The 13075-nt window shown below is 44.9% G+C and overlaps 4 protein-coding genes across 17 annotated transcripts in view; 3 read left to right on the forward strand and 1 right to left on the reverse strand.

Annotated features, from left to right (window-relative positions):
• Window positions 1–195: 195 nt before the first annotated feature.
• LOC6592184 lies at window positions 196–992 on the reverse strand. The gene has a single exon (XM_002017008.2). It carries the CDS (start codon window positions 975–977, stop codon window positions 204–206), a length of 774 nt encoding a protein of 257 aa, XP_002017044.1. The 5' UTR covers window positions 978–992; the 3' UTR covers window positions 196–203.
• A 2308-nt stretch (window positions 993–3300) lies between these two features.
• Window positions 3301–3707, forward strand: LOC6592185 (very low-density lipoprotein receptor). Its single transcript, XM_026994997.1, has 2 exons — window positions 3301–3571; window positions 3637–3707. The coding sequence occupies exons 1-2, from the start codon at window positions 3335–3337 to the stop codon at window positions 3670–3672; spliced, it is 273 nt and encodes a 90-aa protein (XP_026850798.1). The 5' UTR covers window positions 3301–3334; the 3' UTR covers window positions 3673–3707.
• Window positions 3708–5509: 1802 nt separating this feature from the next.
• On the forward strand, window positions 5510–6163 carry LOC6592186 (mitochondrial import inner membrane translocase subunit Tim16). The gene is made up of 2 exons (XM_002017010.2): window positions 5510–5740; window positions 5798–6163. The coding sequence occupies exons 1-2, from the start codon at window positions 5578–5580 to the stop codon at window positions 6046–6048; spliced, it is 414 nt and encodes a 137-aa protein (XP_002017046.1). The 5' UTR covers window positions 5510–5577; the 3' UTR covers window positions 6049–6163.
• Window positions 6164–7685: 1522 nt separating this feature from the next.
• Window positions 7686–13075, forward strand: part of LOC6591900 (synapse-associated protein of 47 kDa) — a 33431-nt gene continuing 28041 nt past the window's right edge. For 12 of the 14 annotated variants that reach the window (XM_026984589.1, XM_026984598.1, XM_026984592.1 and 9 more), the window contains exon 1: window positions 7686–8125. In XM_026984589.1, the coding sequence (XP_026840390.1) occupies window positions 7914–8125 (212 nt within the window). In that variant the 5' untranslated portion in view covers window positions 7686–7913. The remainder of the gene's footprint in view (window positions 8126–13075) is intronic. The other 2 variants (XM_002017011.2, XM_026984597.1) reach the window with 1 other exon arrangement.

Consider the following 13075-nt stretch of genomic DNA (forward strand, 5'->3'; position numbering starts at 1 on the left):
CCATAATGAGCAAAGATTGTTAAGAACAACAACTGCAACCACACACAAATATTGTAATTTGTTTTAGTTCAAGGATCAAGGGGTTAATCCGAACGCCGAAATGATCAATGATTTTAGTTGTTATTGTAAATTGTATATACCGAAACGGAAGCTGAACAGGATTTTAGAGCATACATCATAGCAGAGGATTACGTTTAAGTAGACTAATTCTTGCTTAATAAATTATTTTTCCCCCGATTATCAAGATAGTGATACATATCGGGCATTAATTCGGGTATTTTGAGTAGAATACTTCGAGGAGTCACCTCGAGAACATCCCGCGTTAAGTGCCTGCCCTTCTTGCCCTTGCCCTTGCCCTTGCCCTTCTTCTTTCGCAGATGATCCAAGGCAATGGTGGCCTTTACATCCGCTTGAGTGTCGGCGGCCGTTGTTGGCTCCAACCAGTTGCCACGATTCACATAGGGTTTAATCTCGATCCGGGTGCAATTGTCCTTCTGTAGATATTTCCTTATGGTCTCAAGGCTGCGTATATCCTCTATGGCTTCCATTGTCTTGTTATGGATTCTCTTAATCTCTCGCTTATCGGCATTCATCTTGGCCATTTGCTTCTCCAATGCTGGCTGACCACATGGCCAACACGCTGATAGCTCCGATATCTCCATTATTCTCACACGCTCCTCCAGCGAGTGGACGGGCATCTTCTTCTGTAGTGCCGTTAGTTGCTGCCTCTTTTTTGGTGTCAGCGAATGCTTTGTGCGCTCAAGGCGATCCAATTCTTCTCGTATATGGTCTATATTTTCCATATAGTCCTGGAGATGCTCGGCCTCTCGCTGGATGTCCTTCTGGAACCGTGTGCGAACGACCCGGTATCGACGCAACTGATTGCTTATGATCTGCACTTTCCGCTGTTCATAGTAGAACTCTCGTACCAGTCGGAAGTACAATTTCATCCAACTGTCACCGCTCTTCTTGCCCATAGGAGTTGAATTTTTGAATTTAGAAAACCAATTTTGAATTTAGATAAGTTTAACGGCAAACATATCGACAGTTGTGATTTCAAAAGAGTTGGCAGGTCTGTGATACCAGAGAAAACCGGTATATAATGGTATATTTTGTCAATTTCAATTTTGGGATTTTCTCTGGGATTTTTCCTCGCCACAATGTCCTTTTTCCCCTCAACAATGTCCCTTACATTCCATCCTCACTTACGTTTTCTTACGTGTTATGCTGCTGGCAACATTCAATTTGTATGGACCAGACTCTTGTGCCGTGAAATCGAGCATCATTGTTCCTCAACATGGCGAGGATTCAGCAACATTTTGAATACCCTGGGAAATGGATATTATAGAACTGAGAGAAAGTTTGTCATCTAAGGCACCAATAAAGGCCAAAACTAGTCAGTTTCTGTTTTAAAGGTATTTCAACGATATTTTGAAGGTTTTGGTCTTACAGAAACCAAGAATGGGTATCGATATCGAGATATATTTACAAGACCCTAATAATATGCATTAATATGTCCACAACATAACAATCTGAGATCATTTCTATATTAATTGCGATTTTAAACAGCTTGGAAAAACAGTTTCTTCATATATATTGACGAAATAGGGTATAGCTGAACTCAAACTCCGGTTGACGTGACATTTCGTACTCACTTACGTTACACTCCATACTCACTTAAGTTGCCACTGTTTTTTTGTTGACCTTTTTTGCCTAAACCTTGTTTTATACACTACACAGTAAAAGAGAGTACTTAAAACTAGTCAATCAGGTAGAAAATTGATTCATTAATCCGATAAAATGATGTGGGCAGAGCTAATGGTTTTAGTTAGGCAGCATTATTCAACGGAATAAAGAAATTGAACAATTGGAACGATTTTTCTCTTACGTTTTATTACGTTTCATTTGTTTGACCTTTTTCGCTAAAACCTTTTTTTAAGCAAAATCCAAAAAAAGCATGTATTAAAAATAAGCCAGTTAAGTAGAAAATTGATTCATCAATCGTATAAAATTATGTGGGCATGGCTAAATGTTCTATATAGCTGGGAATATTCGACGGAATAAAGAATTGAGCAATTGGAACGATACTCGTTTGTTTATGCTACTGTTGTATGAACAAAAGTGCCTTGTGCGTATGCTTATAGTGGCTTCTGTAAGTCATGATGTCACAGGGCACTCCCCAAAAACAGCCGCTGTTCCACGGCTATTCCGTGCTTTCTACCTTCTTCGCATTTACAGTTAAACTCGAGCCACAGAGTCTGCAGCGCCTAAACGACCAGCGACGCCCTTTGTGTGGCCCACTACTCCGCCCTGCCTCAGCTCCTCAGAAGACGAATTTCATTGAAAAACAATTGAAAAAGGAAGAAGAAGAAGAAGAGCAGACCCTGGACTAGGTGGGGTAGGGAATGGGGCCTGCTTCACCTCTGCCTGTTCCGGCCCCGCGACCCCCTGCGTGTTGACTGCCTGCAGGATCACATTGGCCGCATCTCGACCGAGTACACGGTCAACAACGGGGGCTGCTCCCACCTGTGCATGGCCCAGCCCGGCATACGGGGCATGACCTGTGCTTGCCCCACCCACTACCAGCTGGCCAAGGACGAGGTCTCCTGCATGTACAACATCATCTTGAGCCAGAGGAACAGCTTCGGCCGACTGCTGCCGAACACGACAGACAGCCCGAATGTGCCGCTGCCAGTGTCCGGCAAGAATATCCGATCTCGCATTACATTTACTGCGTAAGGAGGATAAATATCCCTAATCCTTCTTTTCCAGATCGAAGGCAGGAGTCACAGCATCAAGCGTTCTCTGGCAAATGGCACAAAGGCGAGCCTCTTGGCTCTCCGGACAGCCCTTCGACATTGCAATCGACATCATTGAGCGGCTGCTCTTCTGGACCAGCTCCTACTCTAACAGCATTCACGTGACCATCCGCACAATTGTGTTCCTAAAACGTTGCCTCTTTTAGTTTCCTGGGTGAATCTGTAGACGTCAACGATACCAGGGACTCGGAAAAGCCTCGCAAGACAAGACCGGAGTGGAACGGATCACTGTCAACGGAGAGCGTTGTTCCGTGGAGCAGCATCGTCTGTCGCAGTTCACCGACATCCGGGCCGTGTGGACACCGGATGCAAAAGTGCTGCACAATCACACGGCACAGTTGCCCAAATTGTTTCCAAAACTACAAAGCCAGAGGGGTTCGACACGCAGCACGCGCGACGTCTGCTTGTGCCCTAAGCATCTGATTCTACTGGAGAACCAGGAGAACTACGGCGTGTTTCCGGCCTGTGGGCCAGATCATTTCACGTGCACGTCCCCAGTGACGGGGAATGGTGACATGAATAAGGACTGCGTACCCGCCTCCTGGCACTGTGATGGCCAAAATGACTGCCCGGACAAGACGGATGAAGTGGGATGTCCCACATGCCGGGTGGATCAGTTCAGCTGCCAGTCCGGCGAGTGCTTCGACAAGGCTCTGATCTGCGATGGTATCACCTGTGACAACTGTGCGAATGTCCACGATGAGGCCGACTACTGCAAGCGGCCAGGAGACTTTCAGTGTCCCATCAACAAGGTGATTGGGAAGACACGATATCTGCCTAAATTCTTAAACTAACAATATCCTACTCCTTTCTACAGCTTTGCATATCGGCCGCCCTGCTCTCCGATGGCTGACAGGACTGTGCGGCGCATTGCCCTGCCTCTGATATTCTTGCGCTCCGGCAAGAGCCGCACCGAGCCAATATATCGAGCTCTAATAGCTCCATCAAAGAAATTAAATAAGGCAGTAAGCAGTAAGCATAGCCAAGCACTCCCTTTTAAAGACTTTAAAAATGCAATAGAGAACCTGCCAGATATTGCCATTGAGGTGTAACGCGACCAAGCTGCGGATGAAGATGGAGCGAAAAGACACTGGACGAGTGTGTAGTGTAGACAAATGTGTAGTTGGCGTGTATTAACATATAAAGAAATAAATTAAGTGGAAATTGTTTTGGCTTAAATCTTATTTTAGACACAATCAAAATCAATAGTACATCATCCCCTCGATTGGAGCCTCGGCAGCTGCCGAGGTAGATGTCACTCAACCATCATTGGCATACGAGGACTCGGGCGTCAGTTGGGATGAGCTGAACTCGGTCAGCCGTGTCCGATTCCTCGCGCCGCAATATCAGCAATAGCAGCGAAATCAATACAGACTAAATCCACGAAGCGGATCCCAATACCATGCGTCGCCACCTTCCTGTCGGGCTGCCCCTTCAGCAGCAGGACGCTCTATGTCCTGCTCTGCGGGCACCAGTCCTTCCCCTTCGGCAGGCTCCGGTTTTTCTGCCGGATCCACTCCAACATTTGTTGCGCTTCGTATTTTGATACCCCCACCCAGTGGGCGCAGTGGGAAGTCCAGACGACGTCGACCGGTGGCTCAGGGGTCGGTGGCTGGAAATATCTGTATGCCTTCAGGCCGACTTTTTCCACATCCGCAATATACTCAGAAATCATCTTACAGGAATGCACTTTATTCGCTATTCGGAAAAAGAAAACTCCTATGATTCGAATTAAACTGTTTTCAATTGAAATCGCACCTCTGGAAAGAACACCAAGAGCTCCCTGAGGCTCTGATCCGTTCGACACGAAGACACTGCATCCCGTAATTGAACGAAGACAAAATTTCGTTAACTGGAACAAAAAATTTTTTAGGAAAAAATATACTTGAGAACTTAAATTTAGTCAGTCCTTTAGGAAAATGATGAAATAATCGAATGAAATTATGAATTCAGAGCTGAGTGTATTGTCTCAGCTAGCTAGAAAAATAGAAATAGTATATCAAACTTTTATCAAACCTTTTAATCAAGATATCAATCTGAGAACATGTATTTATTAATAATGTTTTAAAAACAGTTTGAACAATATCTTCATATTAAATTAACGAAATAGGATATATGTATGTACAAAGGCCTATTACACACAATATTGCGACTGTTCTTTTTTTTGTTGAACTATTTTGTTTAAACCTCGTTTTAGTCAAAATACAATAAAAGCAAGGACTAAAAACTAACCAATTTTGTAGAAAATGTATTCATCTATGGCCTAAAATTATGTGGGCAGAACTAAGGGTTTTAGTTAGCCAGAATTATTCAACAGAATCTCTAAATTGAGCAATAGAACGACTATCCTCTCTCGCTTGTTTTGTTTGGCCTATTTCGCTAAAACCATTTTTTAGACAAGATCCAATAAAAGCAAATATTTAAAATAAACCAGTCAAGTAGAAAATTAAATCACTAATCGGAGAAAATTATGTGGGCAGGGCTGAGAGATCTATCTTGTTAGTAATATTTCACAGAATATCAAAAACGAGGAATATGTAAATTAGAACTGGAATTCGTCAGTATATTCACGGTATATTTTCAAATGAGACGGTATATTTCGGTATATTTAATCGAAGGGTCCGACTGACAGCAAACAGCTGGTGTGCCGATTTTAGGTTATGAGCATTGTATAATTTTTGGAAACTCGTTGATTGAAAACAAAAACGTACGCTAGTAAACACCAAAATTCAGGTGGTACAGTGTAGGAAGAACAGCAATGGCTAAGTACATTGCACAAATCATCGTTCTGGGTGCTCAGGCAGTTGGACGCGCCTTCACCAAAGCGCTAAGGCAAGAGATAGCCGCATCCCAGGAGGCCGCCCGTCGGGCAGGTGGCGGCAAACAGGGCGACAAGACCGCAGAGTCCAACCTACGCACAGGTAAGCTGGTGAAATCAATTATAGGAGAACCTTGACTCATTCTCCATTCACTTCTAGGTATGACCGTTGAGGAGGCCAAGCAAATCCTGAACGTGGACGACCTCAAGAACGTGGACAGCATTATCAAGAATTACGAGCATCTGTTCAGTGTGAATGATCGCGGGAAAGGCGGTTCCTTCTATCTACAGTCAAAGGTCTTCCGGGCCAAAGAGCGCCTAGACACCGAACTGAAAGCCCAGCGGCCGCCGCCACCGAAAGCGGAGTCAGAGGCGGAAGCGCCTCCAAGGAGGGGCCGGCAAGTACGCTGAATCCTGTTGTACCTCCAAACAAAAATAATTAGCTACTAATTGATTTATAAACTTATGTGTTAAGTACGAAGACGACTTGTGTGTTGCTGTAAATAGATTTGTATGAACAAAATGATGTAAAAGTGGAGCTTCAATTGCAATTGTTCTTGATTCGCTTGAACATTAAAGCGGGCTGGAAAAACAAACATTGTACACTGTAGATATCGTCTGCAATATCTTAAATAATGTCCACGGTGCTCCAGTCGCTACAGCGACCCCTGCCACAGGATACGCAATGTCGTTGTACAGATGAACTAGCTTCATTTAGCTTATTCCCCCGCTGGTCGGGCTGACCTGTTGAACAGTTCCGTCTGTAAAATGCACGTTAGGGCCAGTGGTTCCACGCGGTGTACTTCAAGATGCACAGGATGTCCGCCGGTAACGGTAGTTGCTACAAATTTGCTGTTATTTCCTATATGTCTCCAATAGTCCTAACAAAGGGCTTTTTTGAAGCGTGTCTTACTCAAATTTCAAATTCCAGCCGTCCTTTCAAATCCGACAGCTAAGAAAAAAGAGGGTATGGACAACATGCAACACGGCCCAAAAATCGCAACGCACAAGGTATAATCCACCCCTTTTACCGAATATACCTTGAAAACAGAGCCAGCTGTTTGCCCAACTGGAGATGTGCAAGCAATTTTCTGACAAGTATCGATATTTCCAATTACCACTAATAGAAGTCAGCTGTTTGATGGGCAGCACTCAAATATTGTATAGATTTTCTGCGCAGTTGTTGTTAAATTCAGACGTGTCAATTGTTTATTTTATCACATTCATTAACAACGCAAACAGCTGGCACATGCGCAGACACTAGCCAGAAATTCCAGCGCACAAAGGAAAACCCTCCACCACGAATACGCACTGCAAACAAAAGTGGGTGTCTGCCAGGAAGAGATTCGTGGATCCATTGGGGCTTTCCAGACGCCACCGACGACGACGACGACGACGACGAGAGAGAGACTCGACTCAGAGAGACGCCACCGAGAAGTACGTACACGGTATTTGAACAACTGAAATTCCTCTGCTCTGCCAGTTTTCAGAGGACCTTCGAAGTAGGCAGCCGTAAAAACCAACAGATTCCACTTGTCTTTGGAGCCATTCCCCCAATCCAAACCGAGAAAAAAGAAAAACCTCAAGTGGTAAATTACCATAGTCAGGGCGTTAATATTACTATATAGCCAGACGATACATCCAAGTGAATTGCGAACGGTGGCGAGGTATCGATCGAATCGTGAAATTGTGCAAAATAGCAACGCATTATTCGCTCGTTTCAGACAATTTATATGCCTGTTTTATTGATTTTCCCTGCCTGCCCTCAGCGTCAGGTCTCTTGTGCAACGCCATATTGCGATAAAAAATCTGAATTGCCTTTCTTTTAATCATCTTGCAGCGTGCGAAAATAGAAATTAAATGCGAAAATTTACATAACTCCCGAGCGAGAGTTGAAAGTGAAACTTCTGTGGTGCGACACACTGAAAGAAACGGAAACAAGAACAGAACTTATTACAAAATTTCTGCCAAGTGTAGTAAAAGTTGAGCGAAAGGAACGAGAGAGACAGAGGGAGAGAGAAGCAGCAGCAGCAGGAGCCTTTTCAGAGAGCGAGAGTGAGAGAGACCCGAACGTGCGCACGTTTTTTTGGTTTTGGAGCCTCGTGGGGCATTCGTTTTGTGTACATCTCCGTACAGGACAGGACATACCACACGACACTCCACTCGGACGCAGCACGCGCAAGCAGCACGTAGCACGCAGCAGGCAGCAGGCAGAGCCCCAAGCAGGCTAATCCTTTAAAGCATCATCAACAGCCACACAAAACGCAGCACCAAACATGTTTTCGGGTCTTACAAATCAATTTACTTCGCTGGTTGGCGCCGTCAAGGGTGGCGCTGGCGATGAGGAGGTCCCAGTACCCACAGGAGATGCGGCACCCGCTGCCGTCGCACCCACCACCTCCGCCGAGGCGGTGGCCAGTGCTTCAGTAGATCAGGAAGCAGCTGCCGCTGGCGGCGAGGGACTCGAAGGCGAGGAGGCTGGCAAAAGGTGAGTCCATTCAACCCTTCTTACTCTTCAACCCGTCACACTCTGTACACACTCATTCATGGTTTGCTCATCTTCCTAGTGCCCTTAAGCATGTCCTGCTCCTTTAGCCTTTTCCCTGCACCTGTCATGTCTCTGCTTCTGCTTGTGTCTCTGTGCCGTGCGGTGCCTCTGTGCCAGTGTTCCGCCCGTCTTGACATGGCGTGCCAATATGACCTTGCTATTTGTACCTTTTAGCATTTGGCCAACTGCAGGCGGCACCTGCCTACTGCCCCGCCTCATCTGCCATTTGTCATAGTTGGGAAGTTGTCTGGAGCTCTACTCTGTTCTGCTCTTCTCTTCTCCCCTGCAGCAGCAGTCATGCTTCCTATCCATTGCATGGCATTCCACACGCTCTCACGTGACTGAACATAATTGCTTAAACTGCAAACCAAATGCCCGATAAACTCCGTATACGGGTCGCATTATATATAGAGAAACTTTTGATTTATTTCGTTTGTTGTTGCCTGCCTGCCACAAACCAAACTTTGATTGCAACAAATGTCTGCTTCTGCTCGGTTGTGCTGTGCTGCAAATGCAAAGAAAATTGCCCAAATTGGCTTGTGGTTGGATTGTTTCACTGAATTGGGTTTAGAAATGAAGATTTCCTGAGGTTTTCTTTGATTATTCAATTCAAAGAATTGGCCATTTTTAATGGGCTTCACTCTATTCAGGTCATAGCATATAGATTTTATGGTTTTAACCTATAGATTTCGTTAATACAAGATTAGTCATGACACAGATACGTTTTATCTGTAGAAATACTGAGAAATATACAATGAAAGGGCAACGAAGGAAGTCGTTTTCCCATTTCTACGGCATTTAGTACTTGAGCAAAGGTTTCCCTATTCAGAAAACGTTTAGGGGAATTGTTGCTTCTAAAGCAAATGATGATTTCTGGGAAGATAACTAAGTTCCTATATAATGTTATATTTTATACGTTTTTTGTCTGATTTTCAATTAAGAAATTCCCTTAACCAAATTCTATTTCCAAAATACAAATGTAGCAAACCTTCGCTACTTCTTCCACCAAAAAATGAATGATTGTTTAGCCTCTATTTACGCTTCCTTCTCCGCCATACTCTTTTGACCTTTTCCCCTCTGTTTGTTGCCGACACTTCATCAATCTCTGGCAAACAATCCGCACCCAAAATTATGTCTCCTCCATTCATTTCTGGGTAAACAAAGTTCACCTTAGATTGCCGCGATTGTGCCTCCTCCTCGTAGTTCGTTTTCCGACACACAAATGAAAATAAAAACCAATTATTTCTGGTTGTCTTTTTTTGTTTTGTTGCTGTTGGACAAGTTAAGCCTCGTGTGATGTCCGCGTTAATGCCACAAGTTGCTGTCTAATCCTTTACACAAGCTGGAGCCAGAGGAGGCAGGCACACCCACACCCACGCCCACACCCACACCCACACCATTTCCATTGCTAGCTATTTTTCACTTAATTTCGCGCATTAATATTTAATTGTGTGTGGAGCCAGAGCTGGAGCAGAGCTGGAGGATGTCAAACCCAAAACGATGAGGGGGGAGCACGTTCTGAAAGCCAACAGCTGCCAACAGCTGGTGCCAGACGACATTCTGGTTAGTGGCCGCCTCTTCTCCGCTTCCTTTGACTTTGATGTGGATGTGTCACACGGCCTATTCCATGTCCTGGAGCGGAGCCCCGAAGGACCCCCTGCTTTCGCTATCAATTGACATTGACAAGTTGGACAAGCTTCCTTTTTCGTTTTGGGAGGGGGTTTTCATGTACGTTTTGCTCCGCTTTTCCATGCTTTTGCCTGCTTTTGTTTTGCTGGGGAAAATAATTTGCACGTGGCTTATGCATAACCACAAAATGTTGAGTCATTCAAGCAGAGGGCTCTCCCGCTGAGGACGGCCCGCCTCTCTCTCCCTCTCTCTCTCTTTGTCTCTCTGCATTGTACAAAGTTCAGTTTTTTGACCAGCTTTTTGTGTGTGCGAAAAACTGTCACCAATGTCAGCCAGACCCAAAGCCAGAGCCAGAGCCACAGCCAGATGGCAGATGGTGGCGGACGCGAGGGCGAGGGCGAGGGTGTGGGCGGTGGGGTGTCAATGGGTCGGACAGGCAGCCAGGCAGCCAGGCAGGATGTGTTCCTTTTTGGTGGTTGCTTTCCAGTTTCCAGTTGACTTTTGCTCGTTTTGCGGATCGATACAACGAGAGCGAACTGTTACGCTCTCGCTACGCTCGCTCTCGCTATCTCTCGCTCTCTCTGAAAATTGTGCACATGTGATGTAGCCACCGAAAACGAGTAAAAACGACGCCATCTGCCTTGGCCTCCTGCTCCGCTCCACTGGCTCTCCCTGGCCGTGGCGGTCCGCCTTTTGTCAGCCTATTTAATAATTGTGCATTCAGAAAACGTGTGGTGTGTGCCGATGATGGGCCCCTTCTATGGCACAGCAATCACCGCCAAATCTCTACAATTTTCAATGAATTAATTTATTTCATTTTCCCTGTCATGCATAAAGTGTCGTTCATTAGAGCAACTCTCGCAAATTGGGCCAAAATCGATTGGTATTCAATTAAAAATGTCGTGCAAATAGAACCGGGGGAATATTTTCGCAATTAAAAAGTGTTCGAGCAGGGGGCTATACGCAGAATTTTCTCGGTTCAAATGGAAAACCAATTAAAGAAGTTTCCCCTGTGTGGAAATTCACGAAAATTGAAATGCAATCCGCGCCCCAATAAGTATGCTACGGAGGACAACGCAGAATTTCAAGGGAAATCGATGTGTAACGAGAGTTTCCTCTGGCAAAGGATTCCATGGAAATGTAATTATCGAATTGCATTCCCCCCTAAGTCTTAACCCTAGAAAGCCTTCACCTGTGCTTCTGTCCTGCTGTACTGCTGCTCTCCCCTGCATTCGTTTCTGTTTCTGTTTCGGTTTCTGTTTTCTTTTTTTCCTGTTTCGTTTGTGCTATGCGCCAGGGCCAAAGTTGTTGGCGCTTTCAAGGACATTTACACTATTTGCACTGGCTCTCCTCTCTGTTGCTGAATGTGTGTGTGTCTGTGTGTCTGTGTGCCCTTGCCTTTGTCTAAAATTATGCCAAAAATAGAAGGCAAGAGCAGGCTATGGCTAGGGCTAGGACTAGGGCCTAGGCTATACGAGTAGGCCATAAAAGAAACCCAAAAGCAAGGCACATTTCATCTGGTTTTCAGCTCTCAAATTGCTTGGCAAATAAGAAGCAGGACACAGCGCGAGGCAATGCATTTTTAACGCCACTTGACACAATTTACCCATGTCGCATGTCCTTTAAAAAGGAGAGGCAAAGTAAGCGGCAACTTTTGATTGCCTCGCACAAGGAATAACGCAAAACAAGAAAAGTTTTCCTGCCATTTCTTTGGGTCATCATTAAAACAAGGCTCAAAATATGGGCAAAATGGAAAACAAAACAAGGCTCCAAAAATGGGAAAAGGAAAACAAAAGTTAAGCAACAAATATTTGCATACTCGTCGGCATGTTGGGGGCCTGATTGAAATATGTTTTCTAAATGCAAATATCAGGAAAGGAAACAACTTAAATATTGGAATATGTTCTCCCATATGCAAATAGCACAAAATTCTGCCCCTCCTTTGTGGGGAAACTCTCTCGTACCCCGCCTCAAAAATGATATAAATATTATAATGGAATCGACCTTAGTCTTGTCTTTCTTTCTGTATTTTCCACCTGCCCAAAGAAGGAAAGTTCTTCCACCCACAAAGACAGCGATAGCGACAGAGAGACACTGCAAACATAATGAAATCAAAGCACTGGCCTCAATATAAATAAATAAATGAGAGCCAACGGCAAAACACCTCCCCCAAGAACTTTATCGACGCAACATTTGGCCTCCCCGACAAACAAAAAAAAATACAAAATACAAGATACATTTCCCAAGGATATACAAATATAAATAAGAGACGGAAGGAAAGTGAGGGAGAAGTGTCCAATTGAAACTCTGCCAAATCAAATGCAAAAATTCACAATAAACTAATTTCCATGAACCGAATATTTAAATACACTTTAGGGATCGAAAGAGAAAAGGAGAGCCCACAGTGTCACAGCTGCTGCCTTTTCGGCCATGCCCTCACCCGAAAAGTGATTCAAAACCACACAAATTTTTGGAGGCTACTTAAATTTAAAGGCGGTATTAAAATTTCATGCCCGGACAGACACATAACCGTGGCTATAGCCGCATAGCCACCAGGCACCAGCCACCAGCCACCGCGTGGGTGCTAACGACGCCTTGTTCGGTGGTTCGGTCGTTCGACCGTTCGCCATTTGACATTTTCCAGGCAAATTAACGGCCAGACTCAGACCCGAGCCGAAACCCGAAAGCAACAACTTGTGTGGTCAGCTTTCTCCCTCCCCCCCAAAAAAAAAAAAGAAAAAATAAATAAAACGAAAATACGGCAATTGCTGTTTTTGCAATTTCATTTCGTTTCCTCGGCTTTCGGCCTTAATTGCCAGCTGCGCCTTTCGGTGTCTGTGGGTGGTGGGACTGGGCCTCAAAAAACTATTTATTTGGTTTATTTTTTCAGCTGTCGCAATTTAATTCAATTTGACTGTCCCTTTTAGACTAGTTTTTGTGCTTAAATCATGTCTGTGGATTTGGTTGTGTCTCTGGACTATGGTTTTGGCTCCTCTCCCTCTCTGACTGGTTCTACCGCTGGGCTGTGGTTCTGTCTCTCGAGCTCCACCTCTGACTGGGACTGTGGTTCTGTCTCTTTGGCTCCACCTCTGACTGGACTGTGGTTCTGTCTCTTTGGCTCCACCTTCGACTGGGACTGTGGCTCTGTCTGCTGACTAGACTCTGGTCCTGGTTCTGCTTCGGCTTCTGTCTATGCTTATTGTTTGGGCCACAAAATTAATATTTATTGCCTTGGGGGCTGGCGTTCTTTTTTCCCCCATT

Source organism: Drosophila persimilis, unplaced genomic scaffold (genome assembly GCF_003286085.1).
Source record: "Drosophila persimilis strain 14011-0111.01,24,50 unplaced genomic scaffold, DperRS2 tig00000000-arrow-pilon, whole genome shotgun sequence".
NCBI lineage: Eukaryota > Metazoa > Arthropoda > Insecta > Diptera > Drosophilidae > Drosophila > Drosophila persimilis.

What these genes read in the sequence shown, in the direction of transcription:
- LOC6592186 (XM_002017010.2), top strand. Translation starts at nt 5,578, where the DNA reads ATGGCTAAGTACATTGCACAAATCATCGTTCTGGGTGCTCAGGCAGTT. An exon ending in AGAGTCCAACCTACGCACAG is followed by an intron (nt 5,741 to 5,797) that starts GTAAGCTGGTGA and finishes ATTCACTTCTAG; the next exon opens with GTATGACCGTTGAGGAGGCC.
- LOC6592184 (XM_002017008.2), bottom strand. Translation starts at nt 977, where the DNA reads ATGGGCAAGAAGAGCGGTGACAGTTGGATGAAATTGTACTTCCGACTG.
- LOC6592185 (XM_026994997.1), top strand. Translation starts at nt 3,335, where the DNA reads ATGAATAAGGACTGCGTACCCGCCTCCTGGCACTGTGATGGCCAAAAT. An exon ending in TTCAGTGTCCCATCAACAAG is followed by an intron (nt 3,572 to 3,636) that starts GTGATTGGGAAG and finishes TCCTTTCTACAG; the next exon opens with CTTTGCATATCGGCCGCCCT.